The sequence below is a fragment of the Balaenoptera physalus genome (genome assembly GCF_965194825.1).
Source record: "Balaenoptera physalus genome assembly, chromosome: 2".
In the NCBI taxonomy this organism is placed as follows: domain Eukaryota; kingdom Metazoa; phylum Chordata; class Mammalia; order Artiodactyla; family Balaenopteridae; genus Balaenoptera; species Balaenoptera physalus.
The window spans coordinates 2,634,018-2,655,611 of record NC_138883.1 but is presented as its reverse complement, the minus strand read 5'-3'; the positions used below and the strand labels follow the sequence as shown (position 1 = coordinate 2,655,611).

Below are 21,594 nucleotides of genomic sequence, written 5' to 3'. Positions count from 1 at the left end.
GCTGGTCTCTGCCCTGGACCCGGCGGCAGTGTAAGTGGAATTTGCCGCTTTGGGAAATTGTAGCGTGTAGTAGCCTGGCTCCCCAGGAACCCCTAGGACAGGCAAGCATCTGGTGGTGTGGTCCTTCTCCCTCCCTTCCTGCCCTGGGTGCCAGGTCCTCTGACGAGGTGAGCCCACTGGATCCCAACAACAACCCCATTTTATGGAGGAATAACCTGAGGCTGAGTCAGAAATGCCTCTCCCAGGGCTGTGCAGCCCAACATAGGGCAGAGGAATTGTTCTCTTCTTGGGGCCCCCAGCTGTGCCGCCCCTTCCCAACTGCCCCCTCTGCTCGGCCTTCTCCTGACCCAGACCAGACCGGCCCTGCGCCCAAGGCTCCTCTGAGACAAGGCTGGGACTTTTTCAAAGGGATTTTACTGAGAAAGTTGGGGGAAAACAACATGGAAGTAGAATAAAAGAAACATCACAGCCTCATGCTGAAAAGTGGGCACAGGTTTGGGCAGGGGTGGGATGCAGCCAGGAGTTGGGAAGAGGTCTGGGGGCAACCCCCTAGGCCTGGGCACCACCAACTTTCTAGGGACCTGTCTTTTGAGTGGAGGTGACCTACACTGGGAGGTCCCAGCACTCAGATGTGCCCCGTGACCTGGAGAACAGGAGGGGCAGACCAAGGAGCCCCCAGTGTCTACCAGGGCCCTGCCCCATGGGAAGACCCAGTCCTCAGAGGCAGAGATCTAGGCTGGAAGCCTAGCCTCTTTCTTGCCAGCTGTGTGGCCGTGAGCAGGTTCCTATGCCTTTCTGAGTTGGTGTCCCAGTGCAATATGGGTGGAGACCAGCTACCCCATGGGGTCCCAGGACTTCCACCGAAGAGCCCTGGGTGATCACCTCGAGGACCCCCCCTTCTTTCTCTTGAGTTGTGCTTGCCCCTCTCATCTCTTAGTCTCTGACTGCTGGAGACACATGGGACAGGAGGCCAGAGGGCAGGCCGGCCTGAGTGGGGGGGAAAGGCCCACCCAACCAGCTGGGTGCCTCATAGGCTTGAGCTGGGACTCTTATGGCCCCACTTCACAGAGGGGAACCCAGGGCTCTGGGAGCTAATGACTCAAGAGAAAACTAGAGGGCTTCCTGGAGGAGGTGCTGGCATCCCCAGGTACAACTTGGTCCATCTGCAGATGTCAGCAAGGTACTGCAGCATCTCAGGTGCCTTGCAATCTGTTATGGGCTGGATTTTGTCCTCAAAAAATTCTTATGTTGAAGTCTTAACTCCCAGTACCTCAGAATGTGACTGCATTTGGAGATGGGTCTTTGTAAAGAGTGACTAAGTTAAAATGAGCCTATTTTGGTGGGTCCTAATCCAACATGGCCTTATAAGAAGGGGAGATTAGGACACAGACCCGCAGAGGGATGACCATGTGAAGACACAGGGAGAAGATGGCCATCCACAAGCCACGGAGAGAAGCCTCAGGAGAAATCGGCCCTGTCAACACCTTGATCTGGGACCTTGCAGCCTCCAGAACTGTGAGAAAATAAATGTCTGCTGTTTAAGCCCCCCAGCCCATGGTACTGCGTTATGGCAGCCCTGGGACAGCTCAGGGGCTTGTTTCTGCTCTCTTCAGAATGCTGCCCAGAGCACCTCCCCTGCTCTGCCCCACGCCGCTGTGGCTCCAGCCCGAGTGAACAGGCCTGGATCTGTCCTCCTTGGATTTTCCCTAAGTTTTTTTCCCTAGGACGCCAGCAGCGGAATCCCCCCAGGAAGGTGTCGGGCCAGCCTCTCCTCAGTGACCCTCCCCACAAAATGTCTTCAGCTGGAGCCACCTTGGAGGAGTGGGACCTGTGCTCCTGGCCGGTGAGGCTCGGGCCCACCTCCTCACCTTCCCTCATGGGCTGACCCCTGCTATCGCTCCTGTCCCTGAGTGTAATCCCATCTGTCCTCGAGGGCCCCTCTCCTTCTTCCAGCTGCTGGCAGGTGGCCTACAATGTTCCCTTTGCTGTCGCTGTCTCCCCCCCATTTCTGCCCTCGGGGCTCTCAGCGCCAGGCAGGGCACAGGGCTGGCGCTGGCGACTCTGCCCTGGAGGGGGGGGTCCTTCTGGGCTTGGCCGCTGTGGGCTGGGTGCCCCCCTTCCAGCCAGCTGGCGCCTGCTCCCTCTGGCCTCAGGCTGACCACAGGAGGGACAGGCCGTCCCACCGTCCCCAGCAGCGTCCACCCCCTCCACGCCGCCAGAGTGCTGCTTCCTCGTTCCTCCCCTCCACGGCCCGTGGCCTGAGCCTGAGCCCTGCGCTGCCAGGAGTCAAAGGTTGGAGTGATTGCCTCTGGAGTGGGAAGGGGGTGGGAGCATTTCTACAAGTGAAAGCATGGGGCTGGGCGTGGGGCTGGGGGTGGGGCTGTGGTGGAGGGTGGGGCTCGGGGGGGGCTGGGGGCCGTGGCCAGTTTGGCGGTAGCTGGGGAGTCCCAGCTGTTGGTCACTCGCTCTGGCTGCTCCAGAGGCCCCAGCGCCTAGGCCCCGCTCTGAGGCCCCAGCTCGGCCGGCTTCTCCTGGCAGCCCCGTTCTGTTTGGGGCCCGGTGTCTACTCACCCCGCAGGTATGTCTGTGCAGGTGGAGCGGGAGGGCCACCGGGGTGCTGTGGGGAGTAGGCGGGGATTCAAGGGGCTGAGGACAATTCTGGTTCTGCTAGTGGCCTTCCAGGCTGAGCGCCCCAGCTCGGAGCCCAGGCCAGAATGCCAGCTCAAATCACAGTGATACACACTTGCACACACAACACACAGAGATAGAAAGCATACAGACATGAACATGAAGACATGCAGACCTACATGGACTCCCGAACAGAACTACTCACAGACACTCTGAGGCACACACATTCTGGAACAGAGGCACACAGGTACCGGGAGACACACTCAGGTTAACACATAGTTGTGCAAAACCCATATGCACAAAGTAGTGGCACACCTATGGGCTGATGCACCTCCATGAAATTGCTTATCTGTTTCCCTTGGGCACCTGCCATGTACCAGCCCTGGCTGGAGGCTGGGTCAGGCCCACTCTCTGCCCCGGGGGGCTCCTGGTCGAGAGGCAGATGCCCCAAACCCTGTAACTGTCCCCCGGTCATGGGAGAAGGTGTGTCCAGGGCAGGAACCAGGCCCAGAGCAGGAGGCGCTGACCATGGTGTGGGGCTCAGCTGGTCGGAGAAGGCTTCTTGGGGGAGGAGCCACACGTGCTGAACCTTGAAGGAGTCAGCAGCTGGAGAAGGCGGGGGTGAGCTCACTGCTGGCAGAGGGAACAGTCTGTACAAAGGTGTGGAGGAGAGGTGAGTACACCCACGTGATCAGAGTGGGTGAGTGAGTGAGCAGGTGAAACTGGAGGGGCCAGTTAGGAAGGGTCTTGAATGCCCAGCTAAGGAGTCTGTGCTTCTCCCGAAGGTGATGGCAGCCCAGGGTGGGGAGAGGGGTTATGTTTTGTTGCTATTAAAAAGGGAAGCCTTTTAAGTGCCTTTTAAAAATAGGCTTTTCTGGAGTATAGGAAAGCTATTTCTAAGCAGATGATCATATCACCTACAAATAATGCCATTTTTTATCAAGTCCTTCCCAATATTTATACTTCTTATTCATTTTTCTTGCCTTATTGCCTTCGCTAGTTCTTCTAGGCAAATGTTGAATAGTGTGAGAACACATGCTTGTCTTCCTCCTTATTTCAGGAGAAGAATCTTACCTTGCAAGGAAGGGTTTTAAGGGAGGTTTTTTTTTTTTTTAATTTTTTAAATTTAATTTAATTTAGTTTTATTTATTTATTTATGGCTCTGTTGGGTCTTCGTTTCTGTGCGAGGGCTTTCTCTAATTGTGGCAAGTGGGGGCCACTCTTCATCGCGGTGCGCGGGCCTCTTACTATCACGGCCTCTCTTGTTGCGGAGCACAAGCTCCAGACGCGCAGGCTCAGTAATTGTGGCTCACGGGCCCAGTCGCTCCGCGGCATGTGGGATCTTCCCAGACCAGGGCTCGAACCCGTGTCCCCTGCATTGGCAGGCAGACTCTCAACCACTGCGCCACCAGGGAAGCCCTTAAGGGAGGTTTATGTTTTGGCAAGACCCCCAATTGCTCTGACGAGTTGGGTTCCAAGGGGTCTAGGAAGGGGTACAGTTAGGACCTGTGATCAGGTGATGGGGGGTGGCAGGTGGGAGGTATGAGGGAGACACAGTCCTCTGCCCGAGGTGGCTACTTTGGAGCTTTGAAGGATGGGGTGGTGGTCCAGGCCCAGGGGAGGTGGAGAGGTTGGGAGTGGGAAGGGCGCTGAGGGATACCTGGGAGGAGATGCTATAGGAGGGCAGGCCTAGGAAAAGGGGGTGGAAGCTGGGGCTGGGGATAGCAAGTGGTGGGGGAAGCCCAGACTTGACTTCTTGGTCACAGGGTGGCCCCAGATGGGAGCTTCCAGTGACCATGTCTTCCGGGTGGCATTCCTGCTCCTGCCACTGGCCCTGCAGTGGGTGCCTTGGCCTGACCTGGAGAACATGGGGCCCGGGGCTCGGGCTGGGCCTGGGCCTCCTCGGCCTTGAAGCTCATCCAGCACCAAGTCCCAGGCACAGGGGCCAGGGCCTCTGAACACTCAGGGCAATGGGACAGAGAGAAAGAGAGCCAGAGAGAGGCCCCATGGGTGGGGAGGCAGGCACGGGGCAGGGGCCAAGGTAGAGTCAGCAAGGAGTCTGCGGCCCAGAAGACACCAGCGTGATGCCTGACCAGGACAGCCCAGGCAGGGGGTGACCCTTACATTGATGGTTCACTCCTCCTCCAGGCTGGCTCTGGGGTGACGGGGAGGGGGTAGGTGAACAGAGGTCCCCAGGCCAGTGAGGAGGCCCCATCACCACAGGGACAGTCCGAGGGCCTGATGAGCAGACAGGTGGTACAGCACAGCCCGAGGACTCCTCGGAGGTGGAGGCACCTGCACCCAAGGTTCTGAAGAGCAGGTCGGATTTGGGGAGCAGAGGGGGAGGCTGGGAGAAGGAGCAGCCTGGGCAGAAGGTGGGAGGCTGGACAGGCACGAGGCGGCTGGTGAGGCTGGATGGGTGCAGGTCAAGAAGGCCCAGAAGTCAGGCTGGAGAAAGTTCGGTCCAGGATGAGGGGCTTCGAATGCCAGGCTGTGGGGCTCAGGCTTGGCCTGAGGGCTGCGGAGAGCCACGGAAGGGTTTAAAGCAGGAGAGTGACCGGGTTGACTTGTGCCTTGTGAAGGTCAAGAATGACTTGGGAAGCTGCAGAAGTGGGATTCAGGGAGCAGGGGGCAGAGGGACCAGCTGGGGGCCTCGATGGGCCTTCAGTGCCGCTCCGATTTGGGACGAGGGTGGTAGAGCAGGGTAGGTGGGCTCCAAGTCTCTGCCTCTGTCACCTCCCATGAGACCCAGCCGCCAGCTGCCCCTCCTCCCCCAGAATTTGCCTCTAGGCTTCCTGGGAGAACTTCAAGCCCGACCCCGCTCCGGGCACCTGGAGCTGACCCCCCCTTCGGAACCTCTGCCAGGAGAAAGGGTTCCTCAGGCAGCAGGGCTTGCTGATGCTGGGGGACACAGGAGTCCAGCCTCTGCTCCCAGGGTCCTAGACAGACCTGGGCTGGCCCAGGCTCCCCACCCGGGAGCTGTGTGGCTTAAGACAAGACCCTGTCCCTCTCTGAGCCTGTTTCCTCATGTATGAAATGTGGTGAACGACACCCTGCCACTTTGTTGTCATGGGGATCTGACGTGTGCCGGGCATTGGGCTCAGCATGCAGTGCGTGCTTACTAAGTGTGAGCTCTTCCCAAGCAAGGCAGGCCAGCTTGTCCTTCCCCCACACTCCCTGGAGACAGAGCCCGGAGCACGGCAGGCTGGGCACAGCTGGAATGGCTTTCTTCATCACCACACCTGCCCCTGCTGGGCACTGGGGGACACCAGGGGTGGGGTGCGGGGGTAGTGGGGGCAGGGGATGGCCGGCTCCTGTGACAATGCTCCCTGCCGTGTTTGGGCTGGTCTGTGGGCAGGGTCCCCGAGTCCTGGCACCAGGGGAGGACAACGACCTGTGGCCAGGGTGGGGCTGATAAGGCCCCCATCAATCACCTGAGCCTGCCCCTCCCTCAGTGGGGCCTCCTTCCAGCAGCTCAGCGGCCTCTGGGAGAGGAAGGTAGGCCTCAGCGGACCCCCTGTATGTCTGACCCCTGCACAGACATCTCGCTGGAGGGTATGAGGGGGTGGGTAGGGGTCTGGGTCCTGCCCATCCTGGTGTCAAACTGAGGCCTGGGGAGAAGCCGTTCCTGCCCACTATCACCCAAGAGTCAGGTGCTGACTCCAGCCTGGCCTTTGTCCCCATGGTGGGGGGTGATCTGGGAATGGGGGGTCTCAGCCTCTGGTTGGTCAGTGACTTCAGCAGTCCTGCCCTTCTTTGGGCCCCAGTTTCTTCAAGGCTAAAGTGAGACCTTGCTGGCCCCCTCCCATCTCCAACCCCTCTTAACACAATGGGGTGGGTGAGAGGTTCCAGCGAGCCGAGAAGTTTCTCTCCTTTCTCCCACCCCTAGCTTAACCTAAAGCCAGAAAGTCAAACACAGCCAGGCTGGGCTGAAATGGGGTGGGGTGTGGGCGGAGCCTAGGGGAGCCTGGGTGGTGAGGGCCCCGAGCTCGGCGTGGGTCAGGGGCAGCCCCTGTTCTGCACCCCCATGCCCTGGGGACTCCCTCCCCACCCTCTGTCGGGGAGGGGCCAGAGCATACCTGTCTGGGTGGTGGGGAAGAGGTGCAATGGGTGAGAAACAGCTTGGGAACCTCCCGCCCCTGGTTAAATATAGAAGCATGGCCCCTCCCACAGCCTTCCCTGCAGGCTGCAAGGCCCCGATAAGCCCCTGGTGGCCTGGGCCAGCCCCCTCCCGCCTGACCCCACCTCCCTCCAGTTCTGAGACACCCAGGGAAAAGGCATGGCCTCCCAGGGGGGTCCCTGAGCTCCGCTTTGTGCAGAAGCAGTTAGGCCTGATGGCTGAATGGGGGTGAGCTTAAGGATGGCGGGGTCGGGGGGGCGGTGCGTGCCTTGTGGAGGGGGTGGGCATTTTAGCCTCAGGACCTAAGGTCCAGGAAGTCCTGGATGTGGTTTCTGGGCCCAGCCCCCGGGACTGTGGGCTGTGGGTCGGGCTGTGTCCCAGAACCCGCGCGTTCAGTGCCCTCTCCAGCTCCGATGGGAGGGTCTGGCCTGGCAAAGCCGCTGAGGTGGGTACCTGGGGGAGACCTTCCTGGAAAATGGTGTCAGGGAAGGTTTCCTGATAGAGGCAGCTGTCTGTATCTGCAGAAGTAGCTGCAGCCTGGCACAAAGACGGCTCTGGCCATGGGAGCTGCCTGGTGACATTTCCTTTTTGACAGCCCTGGGGTCACCTCCTGGGGAAAGCTTCCCTGACTAAGCCACTGGGCCCCAGCACACCCCACAGGGCTCTCATGGGTTTCTGTGTCTGCTCCTGGGGGCTGGGCACCCCGCAGGGCTTCCTGAGCCTCCTTTTCGCCCCCAGCTCTGCTGCTGCCAAGATGCCGTCGCCTCAGACAGTGGCCTCCGGGCCGGAGCTGCACAGCCCCAGGGAGCCTGTGGCACCCCAGATCCCAGCTCAGGGCACTCGGAGGGCAAGCAGCGAGGATGCGTCCAGCGCCCATCGTGAGGGCTTGAGGCCTGGCCTGGGCACCTTTCGGCGGGCCTTCTCAAAGGCAAGCCAGCGGGCCTTGGGCTGCGCCCCCCAGGAGGACCCAGGCCTGCTCAGGCGCAGCTCCCGCTTCTTTTTCCGGTCTTTACGGCATGCTCTGGACGATGGCCCGGCTGCTGACCAGACCCAGGCTACCACTGGGCCAGGGGTGGCCCACAGCCGGGAGGTGCCCTCAAAGGCCATGGACGGTGTCCGCCGGCAGTCGTCCACTGGGGCGGGGCCTGCGGAACTAGAAGGTGAGGGCTTCCTCAGCACTAAGCAGGGGAGGAAACTGAGGCCAGAGAGGGGGGTAGTGGGGCCCAGGCTTCCTGACAGGCTCTCCTCCCCAGCTACCCCAAACCCCTGCCCCTGCACAATTTCACGTTAAATTCTTCCAACATTCCAACGAGGGCAGCTGAGAAAAGTGAGGCTCAGAGAGCTTAAGTGACTTCCCCCAAGTCTCACAGCTGGGAAGTGGAAAAATGGGATGTGAACCCAGATCTGCAGGACCCCAGAACTCCACAGGCTTCCACAGCCTGGCTCCTGGCCAAACCAGAGTGGTGGAGAAGGCACTGGCCCTCTCAGATCACAGGGTCACAGAGGGTGCCTGTGAGCCGTGGGGCAGAGGGGAGGTCAGGGGGCTGCCCAGGAGAGGACACATTGGAGTAGGGCCCTGAAGGGGGGATGCAGGTGAAGGCAGAGTGCTCCTAGGGGCTGGAGGTTGGCCCAGAGCAGGGAACAGCAAGAAGTGCTGAAGCTGGACCCTGGGGCAGGAGCCTGGGCATGCCCAGCCTGAGCTCTGACCCCACTGGACCTGCAGTCAGGACTGTACTTGAAGCCACCAGGTCCAGTTCTGTAGAGCTGGGAGTGGGAATGGGAGCGGGGCGAAGGGGAAGGTAGGGGCTGACAGCAGGGAAGGCAGGGACTGATCCCAATTGCTGTTTTGAGCCAAGCTTGGGACCTGGGGTTCTGCCTCTTCAAAGGTGATTCCAAAGGACATAGGGCACCTGGGGCTGTCGCTCCTGGAGCAGGCCTTCAGATGCAGCTCTGGGGCGCCGCAGTCCGGCTCCGGATGTGTGGGATTGGGGCCGACAGGCCTAGCTGGGGCGTCCCCCTCATTGCCCCTCTTCTCACCTGACCTCGCAAAAGACAAATCTGTGGCCGACCTCATCACGGAGCGGAAACTGCTGGCGGCCTTCGAGCAGCTGCGGGACCTCGAGACTCGGCTAGTGGCCGAAAAAGCCTCGCGCACCTTCGAGCAGGACCCCACGGGCTTTGCGCGGCGCGCCATGGACGTGTGCCTGCACTACGACGGGCTGGCTGCGGAGATCGGCGCCATCGTGCTCGAGACCCTGGGCCCTGACGGCGTGGACGCGGCCGTGCTCGCGGAGCTGGCCCGCGTGGTGCGCGCGGAAGAGGAGGCCCACCCAGAGCCCCCTGCAGACGGCGACTTTCTGCGCACGCCGCGCCACTGGCGCCAGCGCTGGGAGGACGCGGTGCGGCGGAGCGCGCAGGAGCGCGTGCAGCAGGCGAGCGCGGGCGAGGCCCCGGGGGCAGTCGAGGGTGCCGCCGGCTTGGCCCAGCTTCTGGCCGAGCTCGGAGGCTTGGTTCGCCGCGACCTGCAGAAGGTGCAGCTGGAGGTGCACCCGGCTTACGCGGCCGCCGGCTATCCCGCGTGGGAGGCCTACCTGCGCGCCTTCCACGGCGCGGTGGCCCAGCGCCTCCAGGAGCTGGCGCACGACGCCCGTGGCTGCGAGCAGCTCTACGTCCTGCTGGACTGGGCCTCCAATGTCTACGGCAGGTGAGGCCCCAGCCAGGACGCCGTGAGGGGCAAGGAGGGCTGGAACTGCCCACACGAGAGGCCTTCAGGAACCTGCTCTAAAGAGCACAGGGCACCTTTCTTCTCCTTTTCCTCCCCGGAGAGTGCTGGCGATTGGGCGTCCGATCCGGGAGCCTTTGACATTCTCCCCGTTCTAGACCATGGTGCTCTCCCGAGAGGGGAGAGGGGCCATCCATCTGCCGGTTCCTGAAGCTGGAAAGCATCCGGGTGGGGGGCGGGGGTTGCTTATGAGGCAGGGGGCCCAGTTAGGCACAAGCTAGTGCACAGGGTGCCTCTGAGTGAATTAGCAAAGGGCACCCCTCCAGGCAGGACACAACCGTGGGCTCACAGCGCTTGGCATGAGTTGGCTCTCAGCCCCACTCTCTCATTGGATGGACACCTGGGTTCAGGGCTCTGCAGGACGTGATGGGGTGGATCACCTCTCCCGCTGAGCGCTCCCCAGCCCCACGGGCAGACAGGCAAGCTGGAGGAGGGCGCCAAAGTTCTGGGCTCCTTAATATGCCCTGTGGCCTCAGACAAGTACCTGCCCCTGTCTGGGCCTCCCTAGTGTGGACAGGATAGTGGCTGGTCCCTGAGCTGCATGGTCCTGGGGGCGTTTAGAGTTCAGTCTTGGGTGTACCCTGACCGTGAGGGTAGAGGTCACACCCGAGGCAACCTGGTCAAGGTCCATCTGGACGGCCATCTTTATCTATTCTGTGCACGCACAGCTGATTGCTTAGGGTGCCAGGAAATCCTGCAGTCAGAAGCTGCGGGGAGGGATGTCTGGCATGGAAACATGGAGGGCGTGGTGCGGGGCTGAGTCTGTGAACAGCCCAGATGCGGGGCCCTCACGGTGATGGCGTTAGGCTTTGAGCCTGTCCAGAGGGGAGTAGGGGCAGCCGCTGCCCCATCAGAGTTCCGCTCAGACCTTCGGGCTCCACCCTGCCTTCCAGTCCTGACTTCCTGGGCTCCCAGGACCTGGCTCTGCCCTCGGAGCCACTGCCCCCGCTCCTGGCACCCGATGTGTGGGCCCGACTCGAGAGTGACTACACCAGCTTCCTGGAGGTAAGGGCGGCGAGGGGCCAGGCCGGAGGGGGCGGGGTCCAGGTTGAGTGTGGCCGCCCGCCCCGCTGCAGGGAGGCTCCGTGCCCTCAGGCGTGGGCCTGTGCACCAGCAGGGTGGCCCTTGTCTCCAAGGGCGCGCGACGGGGCTCGGGAGGTAGGGGACCTCCTTCCTGGGAGGGTCTCACCGCGGCCCCTTCCTTACCCCGCACAGACCAAGATCGTGAGCTGCTTCGATGGCATCCTGCAGCTAGAACAGAGTCGCTGGGCGGCTGCCGAGGCCCCCGACGTGCTGCAGGGCCACTACCATACGCCGCTGTCCATCGACGTACACATGGTGCGCCCAGAAGGAGGGACATGTGTTTGGGCCTCAGGCGGTACAGACACCCAGAGCTGTAAAATACAGTCATAACCACCTCTCTCCGTTAGACGGGAGCTTGAGGCCCCATGTGGGGCCGGATCAGAGGCCCTCGGGTCACCTGGCCAAGCTGGGAGCACCAGGCCATAGCTCCCAGCTTAGCAGGTGGCCCCGTGGGTGTGGGGAGTTGGGAGGGCTGACCTCGAGGTTGGGGCTGCTGGAAGAGCAGGGCAGGCTGGAGACATCCCTGGGCCACGAGGTGGGGGACTGGGGGCATCGGGATTGAGGGCTCAGAAGCGCCTTCAACGCGTGGCGTCGCTCTCAGCTCGTGGCAGAGCACGTGAAGGCAGCCGGCGCCATCTCCGCGGAGCTGGAGGCCACCACCTTGCAGATCTGTGCGCGGGCCCTTGGCCTCTTCCTGCCCAGGTAGGGGCGCATCTTGGGCCGGGGTGTGGTGGGTGGAGTGGCCAGGGTGTGGACGGTGGTCGTCCCTGGGGAGGGCCCATCCTGTTTGCTCAGAGTCCGAGATGCCCCTGGACAAGCCTCATCATAAGGCCCATGGGAGGGCGGACACGAGGTCATAGAAGCCAGAAAGAGTCTCCAAGACCTCTGCGTACCTCTCCCCCAGGTTTGAAAAGGCTTTTCTGGAGTCGGGGGCGGTGAGCGAGCCTAACCTGTGCGCCAACATCAATGCCTGCGAGGAGTTCAGGTGGGTTTCTCTCGCCCCTCCGCAGGGGCGGTGCCGAGCACGGCCGGCAGGGGGCGCGCAAGCTCAGGGAACCGGGACCCTGAAGGCTACCGCGGCCGCCTGAGGCGGCCTTCCCAGGAGGCCTCCAGGGATAGCCCCCCTCTCCGCCTCCGTTCCCGCTGTGGGGTCCTCTCTCGGCCCCGCAGAGCTGAGGCCCTGGAAGGGATGCGGGGAGTTCCAAGGCTGAGCAGAGGCCAGGAAGCCCTCCCTGACACTCCCCCCAGGGCCTTGCTCGTGCTGGGGCCTGGGTTTATCTACCCCCAGAAGGCAGAGGCCCCCCGTGAGCTGCCACTGGCTGTCCCCCTTCTGTGCCAAGCGTTAGTGTCCCCCCACTTAAGATGCATCAGCTGCTGCAGCGCAAGGGTGGGGTCCCCATATACAGATGGGAATGTGGAGGCTCAGAAAGGAAATGCCACTTGTCCACGGTCACACAGACAGTACGTGCTGGATCTAGGACGTGAACCAGGTCTGTGTGAACCCAAAGCCTGACCACGCGGAGGCACTGCTTCTATAACACTCTCTTGTCCCTAATCTGTGCCATACTGGTCCTGGGCACGGGGGACCCTGGGGTTCAGTCCCAGGGAACATTCTCTGTTCCTTGCTAGTCAGCCTCTGGCCAAGCCTCTGATGGAAATTTAGCCTGCCTTTCTGTGTCCCTGGGCTGGGGACCGGGCAGAGCCTGGCCCTCGGTTTACTCAACAGTGAAATGGGGACATTATAATATTTGGAGAGGCAGTTATGAGGCTCAAAGGAGGGCCCCCTGTGTCAGGAATGGCTGCGTTGCACTGTTCTGTCACCAAGAGGGATGGAGGTTTGGCTCAGCGCTGCCACAGGGGAGCTCTGCCATGCAGTGGGACCACCACCACTCCACTGCCCTGCCCCTCTATGGTCTGGGGCATAGTGCTGTCCCCTCACTTGACTCTGCTCCCAGGGCTACTACACTGTGCAGCCCCAAGGGGGCTGCCCTTCACATTAGAGTCTAAGTGAACAAAGTTGGTGTGGCACCAGCCTTCATGGCTGTATGCCAGGCCTTGACCACAGCTTGCTCCGCCTTGCTCACTTTGTCCCCTGTCCTGGCCCCTCCCCAGAACTCATCTTCTGGCCAGGTTCCCAGGAAGCCTTGAAGAGCTGGAGAAGCCCCTGGTGGCTGCCACCTGCGCCTTTCAGAAGCGGCTGCTCCAGGGCTTGCAGGGTGATGTGCAGGTGAGGGGGATGGGCCCTTCTCTCCCCACTTTCCATGCCCAGCGGGTGCCCCCTGTGTCCTGGAGCCTGGGAGCCCAAGTCACAGCATTCATGTACCGTGGGGGCAGTGCTGGGGTGGTGTGTCGGGGGGCGGGCAGGGGACCCAGACAAGTTCCCAGCTGAGCAGGAACAGTTGGGAAACAACTACCTTCTTCAGTCGCCACGTCTCAGACAGGGTGTGTCCAAGGAGCTGCTCCTCATCCGGCCCCTCAAGGCCCCCCCAGGACTCCCCAAGCAAGGCCTGGCTAGAGGCTCAAACTCAAACTCCACCTCTGCCCACTGGGGCTCCGGGCCTGGAGGAGGCAGCCCCTGGGAAAGGCCTAGTGACATAATTTGTGGCAGGAGAGGGGATGTCACCAAGGTACCGTAGAGAAGAGGGTCAGATAGCTCCCCCGAATTTCCTCCTGTTGACAGATTGTCCCTTGGCCTGAAACACCCCTGTCAGGAGCCATGCACGGGGCTCCCAGGGGAGGGTCTAGTGGATGGGGAGGACACCTGGCTAGAAGACTCCTGACCCCCTCTGCCCCCAGCCGCTCTTCAAGGTCCTGTGCACCAAGGCCTGGCTGACACAGGACGTGCTGCAGCCCCTCCTGGACAAGGTGGTGGCGTTCGCCGGCCACCTCGAGCACGTGGTCCGGCCCCGGGCGCAGGTATGGGGGGGCGAGCTGTGGTGGGGGCATGCCCAGGGCCCCTACCGTTGACCCTGACCCAGATCTCCGCTTGGGCCGCCCAGGAGACTCTGCAGGAGGTGCACCGATACGTCGTCCGCGAGTACCTGGCGCAGGCGCTGAGGCCACGCGAGCGGTTCCGGGGTGTGGAGCGCGTGAGTGGCTCCCAGAAGATGGGCCTGGACGCCCAGGCCATTGGCAACACCTTCCAGGACTTGGTAGGAGCATTGTCTGGCTGCCCGGAGTGTTGGCCTCCTCGGGGGGCCTCCAGCGTGGGGACCCTCCACTAGCGCCCCCCATTCTCATTTCCGCCCGCCCCTGTAAGAGCCCCCGCGGGGCCGGCTTTGGCGGAAGTGATTCTGCGCACTCGCCCCCCAGCTGGAGCGGGGCCCGGTGGGGACGACACTTTGCATACGTTTGCATTCATTTGCATGCAGTTTGTGGGGTGTGTAGGGAAGGGATGAGGGTCGCAGCCCCGTCTGATGGGCGGGGACTATGGAAGACCTCTCCTGCGCCCCTGACCCCGAGCAGTTCGAGCTCAGGCACCTCCTCCCTACACATACACCCCTTCTCTGGGCTGCGGGTCCCCCACCCGCTGTACGACTCCAGGCAGGACTTGCCCGCGGGGCCTCGGTTTACCCATCTGAGCAGATTCTGGAAGACACCTCCGGGCTCTATCGCGGGGGAGGGAAGATGACTATTGAGCTGCGACTGAGTCCACGGTGCCGAGGCCCGCGTCCCCTTCCGCGATGCAGGAGGCAACCCAGTGGGACCGCGGTGGTGGCTTCAGGAGGGCTCTACGGGGCTCTAATGGAGGGGCTGCAGGCAGGGGCGGCAAGGGGGTTCCGGGGGGGGCAGTGGCCCGCCCCGCACGCGTCTCCCTGTGTCCGTAGGGCTCTGAGGCCACTTGGTTGGGCCGAGCTATCCCGTGCGTGGCGGACATACTGGGCGAGACTTACAAAGACGACATCCGGCGGCACCTGGAGACACTCATCGGGAGCTACCCCGACATCAGGTCCGTTCCCCACTAGATTCTGACGGGCGCCGCGGGGCCCTGGGGTCAGGGGACTCGTGCCTTCAGAAGTGTCCCTGCGGCTGCAGGTGGGCGGGCGAGGAGCCTGAGGGCGGCGCGAGCTGGTTCGGGGGAGGGGCGCCTCCCGGGCGGGGCTCGGACTAGCGCCGGCCTGAGCGCGCAGGTGCAGGTGCAGGAGCTGCGGGACCCCGGCCTTTAGGCTGTGGGGAGGCCTCGTGGGATCGGGGCTGCCCTTACCTCGTGGTCTATTCTCGCCATCCTCATTCAGTCCTGTGGTGAGATGGGGAGACACGTCCCCACCCCTGGAGTCTGAAGGGAGTGGGAGCCCCTCCCGCGTCTGACGGTGGGGACACGTCCCTCCCGCGGGAGGCTGAGGGGAGGCCGCGGCCCCTACCCCTGGGAGAAGGACCTTTCCGGAAGCCCCAGACCTGGCCAGTAGAAAGGAGGCTTTGATCCCCGGGTGTGTGTTGGGAGGGGGGGTGGTGAGTCATGGTACCCATGGAAATCCCAGCCCGAATATCTCCATGGCCTTGGAGATTCCAGGGTGGGGAGACTGCAGAAAACCCCCAGCCTAGCTCCTTCCTGGACCCACCGCCTTGCCCTGCGCCCCGCCCCCCCGGGGAGAATTCCCGGCCCCCAGCCCGCAGTGGCCACCCCTCCCCTCCAAGCGCCCGAGGTTCCCCTTCTGGCCCCTCCCAGTTTGCCTGCCCTGGGCTGGCCTGCCCTCCCTAGCTTGTGGGGCGGTGCTTCGAGCTTCTTGGGGTGCTGGGGAGGGGAGGGGGAGCTCCTGACGCCACCGGGCGCAGGCCGCCCACCCCCATGCTGCCTCTCTGCTTGCTGCCTGGCTTGGCTCCCTGCCTGCACGGGGCTAGAAGCGGGAGGCCCTGAGCTCCCCCCGGCCCCGCCCCGGTGTGGCCGCATTGCTGCATCCTTCAATCCACTCGGTTTCTTGAACCGCTGCGGAGGCCACAGAGGCCTGCCCTCCCGGCTCCGCGTGGCTTCACACCCTTCAAGGCCCAGCCACCTCTTCCAGGAGCACTGCTCCTCCTGGCCCACTCTCAGTCTCTCTGAGACCAGGCTCCCGGAATGCTGGGTGCACTCGTACTTCCAGCCCAAGCCCCCGGGGTTCTCCTCACCTCGGGGTCTGGGGTGTCATTGAAGCTGCTGGGTCTGCAGTGAGGGTCCGCGTGTCTCTGCAGGCGGGACCACGTGCTGGCCATTCTAGCGCTGCGCCGACTGGGCCGCCATCGGAACCAGCACCTCCTGACGCATGCCCAGGACCTGCTGAGGGCCGCGGCCAAGGCAAGGGGCCCTGGCGCTGCTGGGGGCCACGTGCTCTTCGAGGAGATCGAGGTGCCCCCCTCCATGGATGTGCTAATCACCTGCATCTAGCGCCCCTGGGCCTGAGAGGGGGCCGACCCCAGGTGGAGGGCTGGCCACCTTCCCCCAGGCACCGAGCCCCGAGTCAGGAGCCCATGGCCATGGAATTTCCATCCTCAGCCATGCATGTCTGGTGACCAGAAGGAACAGCCATGAGAGAGGCATTTCAGGCATTTGCGGGGGAGGGTTCGGGAGTGTCAGAAGTTCCCATCAGTACTGCCCACCCAGGAGGACGTCCCTGCCTAACTGTCCAGCACCACCCCAGTCTGAAAGTGAAGAACAGAGTATTTATTTTTAAAATAAACATGAATTAAAATGGTGTCTCCCTAAGGAGGGGCAGGCCAAGTTGACTTCAGGCAGGAGGTCTGGGTTCCCGCACACCCAGGGTCCAGCCAGAGGTTCCGTGGTGACTCCGTTCGTGATGGCTGTTTCCTGCTCACTGTACCAATGGGGAGACTGAGGCAGGTCTAGAACTGGGAAGGCCCACCCCTGTGGCTGCAGAGCAAGACAGGCTTTGACCCCGGGTCCCCGGTGCCGTGTGCCTAGTGAGCTTTGCCCAGCGGGGTGGGCGCTGCTCTGTCCCTCTCTAAGCAGGCCTGGGCCCTGGGAGACAAGAAAAGGCCAAGCCTTGTTCTGCAGCTTGAGGTATTTGGGTTAGTTGTGAGAGGGACTTCCCAGCAGTGAGAGTTGGGGGCTGCTGCAGGGCAAGTGTCAACCTGGAGTGTGTGTATGAGGGGTTGACCCTGCAGGTCTCGGCTCCGGACGTGGCGCTGCAAGGAGATTACCCCGCTGTGCCCCTGCGCACTCCCCTCCTCATTCTCCTCTCACAAAAAGTTGGCACTGAAATTTGGCTCAAGCCTGCAGCTGAGGCTGCTGTGGAACCCATTTGCGTCCATAGCCTCGGGCTTGCCAGGAAGGCTGAGCTCTGAGACGGGGAGACTGACAGGATCCTGCAGGAGGCAGCGATAGGTGCCTTTCCCCCCAGTCCCCTTTCGGGGTCCCGGGGGGAGCAGGAGCAGGTGTCAGGGCAGCCTGTCCCATGGGTGCACCTGGCCAGGGGTGGGGCAGGCAGGGGGCCGAGGGAGCGTCCAGATCTTCTCAAGTAGGGATTCCACTGGGGGTGGGGATGAGCAGGGCAGGAAGGAAGAAGAGGAGAGGATGGGGTTCCCAGGCTCCGGGGGAACAGGCGCGGGGCCGGGTGTGTGAGTGCTGACGCTGACAGGCGGTCCTTGTGTCAGTGGGGAAACTGAGGCCAGCGGAGGATGGAGGTTGGCACTGCTTCACAACAGGCCCCAGCACGGGTGGCCTGGGGTCCTCACAGCCAGGGAGAGCGGAGGTATCGGAGGGGCACCTCTTTCCCTAGGGAGGGGCAGGTGATTGCCAGATCAGCCTGACCCCGCATGTAAGCCCAGGGGCCGGCAGTGGTCTGGGTGAGAGTCTCAGGCCGGGTGGGTGGGAGTAGAGGAAGCCTTGATCTGATTTGGTCCTGGCCAGGTTCTCCCCCGGGATCCCCTGCCACCCCATCCCACATTTGAGTCCCAGGCCCCAGGGCCCTCAAGGAGGCCCCCTCCTGCAGCCCCCGGTCCTCACCCTGACCCTGATAGGCCTGACCTTGCCTGAGCCCCTTGGCTGCAGGCTGAGGGTCCTGGGGCTGGGTTTCTAAGCCAGGCTGCAGAGGTGGGAGGGGATTCAGCTCTACCACTTTCCAGCCAGGAGACTGTAGGCAAGTTTCTTCACCTCTCTGTGCCTCAGTTTTTCCAGCTGTGAAATAGGGGTGCTGTCTGTGCCTCCCGGGCCGGGGAGAGTGAAGTTAAGAGCCTGCCGTAAAGCCAGGCCCTGGCCCCCCTGTGACCCCATGTTCGCAGGTGTCTGGCCAGGCCACCATCTGCCAGAAAAAGCCGAGAAGAGCCTGGGTGCAGGGGTGGGGGACTCTGTCAGTGAATCCTGAGGTGGGTGGTGTCAGTGAGTGGGGAAGGCCCCCAGGAGGAGGCTGCGGAGGGGTGTGGGTCTCAGCAGCCTCTTCATGTTGCAGTGGGAAGGATTTAGGCTGAGACCCAGGCCCAGAGACAGAAAGTCAGGGTTTTCCTGGCAGGAACCTCTGTGCCCGGGTGGTTATGTGTGCCCTGTGGATGGTCCTGTGAGCCCAGCAGAGTCTGGGGGCTGGGGTCAGCCTCCCAAGGCCAAGTTGGGGTGAGCAGGAAGCCAGACGGCAGCTGCTATGAGGGTGCAGCCAGGGAGGCTGCGGACTGGAGGGAGGGCTGCGGCCAGGGGACCCAGGGCTGGCTCAGGTCCAGGGCTCTGGCCCTTGGCTGTTCTGCCCCGGGCTTGGGGGCTGTGCTCAGGAGCCCCTGCCCACCAGGTCCCATGAGGCCTTGTGAAGAGCCAGAGTGCTTCCTTGGCCATCCTGTTGTCCAGGCCAAGCACGGGGGGAGGGGGCTGGTTCTCAGAGCTGCTTCCAGACTTGTGAACCATGTTGTCTGGCTGATAAGGAAACGTGTGTGCGTGTGTGCATGTGTGTGTGTGTGTTCACATGTGTGTGCATTCCTGGAATGTGCCAGCCCCTGTCAGTGCCCGGGGATGGGGGGCGCCTTGCCCGGTGTCTGTGTTCCCCTGTGCAGCAGGACATCCTGTCTGCCCCTAGAGCTCGGGTCCTGGACCCCACCTCTGACCCCTGGTCGCACCTCTGCCTGGCCACTCCCTCCCCCCGCATGGCCCCCTACTCTTCCCGCTTCGGCTCAGCTTGGCTTCCCCCAGTGCCCATGTTTCCTGGGGCTCCTTCGTGGACTGAGGGTCACCTCTGGTCTCTGGCCCTGAGCCTGTGGGTCCTTGATGAGGCTGGAGGGCAGTGAAAGGGTGCGGGGGCCGCCTGCCCAAGGCAGGGTGCTCGGGTCCGAGGACAGGATGAACCTAGCCTGATTACCCAGGGATAGCCTGCGGCGACAGGAGGGACCTGGGTGTCCACCCTAGCTCCACCTGGGCTTGTGCCCTGTGTGGCCCTTCGCCCATGCTTGAGCGTGTTCAGGTCTCAGCGCTGCCCTCCCACAGCTGGTGGCCTGGGCCCCTCCCCTCTGAGGCTCGGTCTCCTTGTCTGCGACGCGGGAGGGAGCACCTGGCAAATGAGGGAGCCCAGGGGTAGATGGCACCGGCCACAGAGACCCGGCACCAGGGGCTTGCTGCGAGGGGCAGTCAGCGCGTCTCCTCCGTGCCTGCACGGCCTCTCCCTCTTCCTTCCTTGCCTGGTGAGCCCGGCCCCTTCCTTCCAGGCCCTGGACCTCATGGGGCCCCTAGACGCAGGGGCAACACCCTCAGCGGCTAGGATGTGGTCCTGGCGGGGCCCCGCAGCACTGCCCTGGCGGGGAGAGGAGGCTGCGGGGTCCCCAGGGCCGCTCTCCGTCCCCTCCCTTCCTTTGCTCCCTCCGAGTCCCTCAGGCAACTCCAGCAGGTCAGAGGCCCCTCCCACCAAGGTCAGTGTCTGCCACTGTCCATCCTCGGCCCAGGGGGAGGAGATGGGACGGTCCTTCCCCAGCCAGTTGGTGCAGCGCACTGGGCAGTGGGCCTCTGCCAGGCACTGCAATCAGACGATCGGAGGGGGCTGCTGACGAGGCCTGAGCCACAGAGCTCCAGGTCTGGGGGAATCAGGGCCCGCTGGGTGACAGCGCAGGGCCCTTTTTGGCGGAGTTGCTGGGAGCCGTCACACCCCCGTGGCTAAGCGCCTCCAGGGACTCGGGGCAGCCGCCCTGGGCCCCTGCTCTAGTGAAATGCTTGGAGCGGACTGATACTTGGACAGGTCACACCCACCTCTGGGTCCACTCCTCTCCTGGGACCCATGGGCTCATTACAAAACCCTTCATCCTCCCAGGGATTCCCATCCTCTGGGTGCACATACACCCACCCGCTCATTAGCGGCTTTTAAAATGCATTTGTTGGGACTTCCCTGATGGTCCAGTGGCTAAGACTCTGCGCTCCCAATGCAGGGGGCCCGGGTTCAATCCCTGGTCAGGGAACTAGATCCCACAGGCATGCTGCAACTGAGTCCACATGCCGCAACTAAAGATCCCGTGTGCCACAACTAAGACCCGACCTGGCGCAACCGAATGTTTAATAAATAAATGAATGTTTTAAAAAATAAAAATAATAAAATGCATTTGTTAAATGTTTTCATTTTTAACCTTAATGTTTTAGTGATACATTCACATAGTTCAAAATTAAAAAGGTACAAAAAGGATATACAGTGAACGTCTCCTTATTCCCATCTCCCTGTGTCCTTCCCCAGAAACAATGAGGGTTCCTTATAGGACCCTTGAGCTTGTAAGAAGCAATATATGTGGCTATACACATGGATATATACACGGATAGTGGGCTGTATACACGGAACATCCATGGGATAGTGACATTTCAGGCATTGGTGAAGCACCTGCTTTTGTTGGAGGGAGTTGTGTTGGGGGGGCGGCAGTCTTTCCTGAGCCCTGTGAAAGCAGACGGTAGAGAACCTAACGCTCTTAGATTGATAGGATCCCCAAGTATTGGACTCTTAGTATGTGGGAAAGAGGAATGTTGTGAAAAGTCCCGCTGTTTCTGGGGCACACTCTGTGCTGGCTCTGCACAGTGATTTATGACTTTCCTCCTTCCTAAGGATTCGGTGCAGGGGTTAAGAATTAACCTCTTATTTTATAATAACTTTAAATGGAGTATAATCTAGAAAAATATCGAATCACCATGTTGTACACCTAAAACTAATATAATACTGTAAATCAACTATACTTCAATTAAAAGAAAAAGAATTAGCCTCTGGATTCAGACCTCTCTGGGCTGGGATCCCAGCTCTGCACCTTCCTAGCTGTGTGACTTTGGGCAGTTACTCCACCTCTCTGGGCTCTAGCTCCTGGTGTAAAATTGGGAGCATTACAGAAGAAAATGCTGATGTGCTGGATAAGGGCCTGGCCTGGCATTTGCACTCCCTCCGAGTAGCAGTTATTGTTATTTATATGCACTCTCTCCTTGGAGCCTTCCCTGGCAACCCCCTGAGCAAGTGTCTGCTCCATTTCCAGAAGGGATTGGGAGGTCCCAAAGGGTGAAGCAACGCGCCTAAAAACACAGATGTGGGAATTCCCTGGTGGTCCAGTGGTTTCACTGCCAAGGGCCGGGGTTCCATCCCTGGGTGGGGAACTAAGATCCCACGAGCCGAGGCGTGGCCAAAAAACAAAAACAAAAAACACAGATGTAAGTGGTGGAGTGCCCCAGGGTCCAAGTGGCCCCATGCCCGAGCCCCACCATCGTGCCTTCCTTCTCCAAAGTCTAGAAGGGCAGAGCTCCCTAGTGTCGGATGAGGAGGCGTTCCAACACCGGGACTTGAGGAACTGGTAGGCCCTGTGGTGGTTTGGGGCAGGCTCACCCCCTCCCCTTCAGCCTTGGCCGGCTCTGCACAGCACTGGGCTTCCCACCAGAGCTCCTGCCACGTGACCTGCCTCTGTCACTGGGTGGGACTTTATGTGGAGTAAGGCTGTTTTCCTGGAAATGATGCCGTCTGGGAGAAGGGCCCGCAGGTTGCTGGACCAGGGCAGCCCCGGGTCTGAAGGGCTAGGAGCTGAAGTTGGACATCTTGCATCACCACCGAAAGCCACTGTGAAAAGCCAG

The 21,594-nt window shown here is 61.7% G+C and overlaps 1 protein-coding gene across 5 annotated transcripts; it reads left to right on the top strand.

Annotated features, from left to right (window-relative positions):
- The first annotated feature begins 1,816 nt into the window (after positions 1-1,816).
- Positions 1,817-16,278, top strand: EXOC3L4 (exocyst complex component 3 like 4). 5 transcript variants are annotated; one of them, XM_082451008.1, is made up of 13 exons: positions 1,817-1,843; positions 2,220-2,292; positions 7,487-7,908; positions 8,801-9,452; positions 10,424-10,535; positions 10,746-10,868; positions 11,215-11,315; positions 11,518-11,598; positions 12,726-12,840; positions 13,410-13,529; positions 13,613-13,765; positions 14,441-14,562; positions 15,780-16,278. In XM_082451008.1, the coding sequence occupies exons 3-13, from the start codon at positions 7,503-7,505 to the stop codon at positions 15,970-15,972; spliced, it is 2,178 nt and encodes a 725-aa protein (XP_082307134.1). In that variant the 5' UTR covers positions 1,817-1,843; positions 2,220-2,292; positions 7,487-7,502; the 3' UTR covers positions 15,973-16,278. The 5 variants fall into 5 exon arrangements, with proteins under 5 accessions (XP_082307134.1, XP_082307132.1, XP_082307131.1 ...); XM_082451006.1 differs by lacking the exons at positions 1,817-1,843; positions 2,220-2,292 and adding exons at positions 2,531-2,578; positions 3,112-3,301; XM_082451005.1 differs by lacking the exons at positions 1,817-1,843; positions 2,220-2,292 and adding an exon at positions 2,587-3,301.
- The last annotated feature ends 5,316 nt before the right edge of the window (positions 16,279-21,594 follow it).

Bases quoted from the DNA above. Each gene is read 5' to 3' on its own strand.
- EXOC3L4 (XM_082451004.1), top strand. From the start codon at position 7,416: ATGGGTTTCTGTGTCTGCTCCTGGGGGCTGGGCACCCCGCAGGGCTTC. The intron at 7,909-8,800 runs GTGAGGGCTTCC...ACCTCGCAAAAG, and splicing joins GGGGCCTGCGGAACTAGAAG to ACAAATCTGTGGCCGACCTC. The intron at 13,766-14,440 runs GTAGGAGCATTG...CTGTGTCCGTAG, and splicing joins GCAACACCTTCCAGGACTTG to GGCTCTGAGGCCACTTGGTT.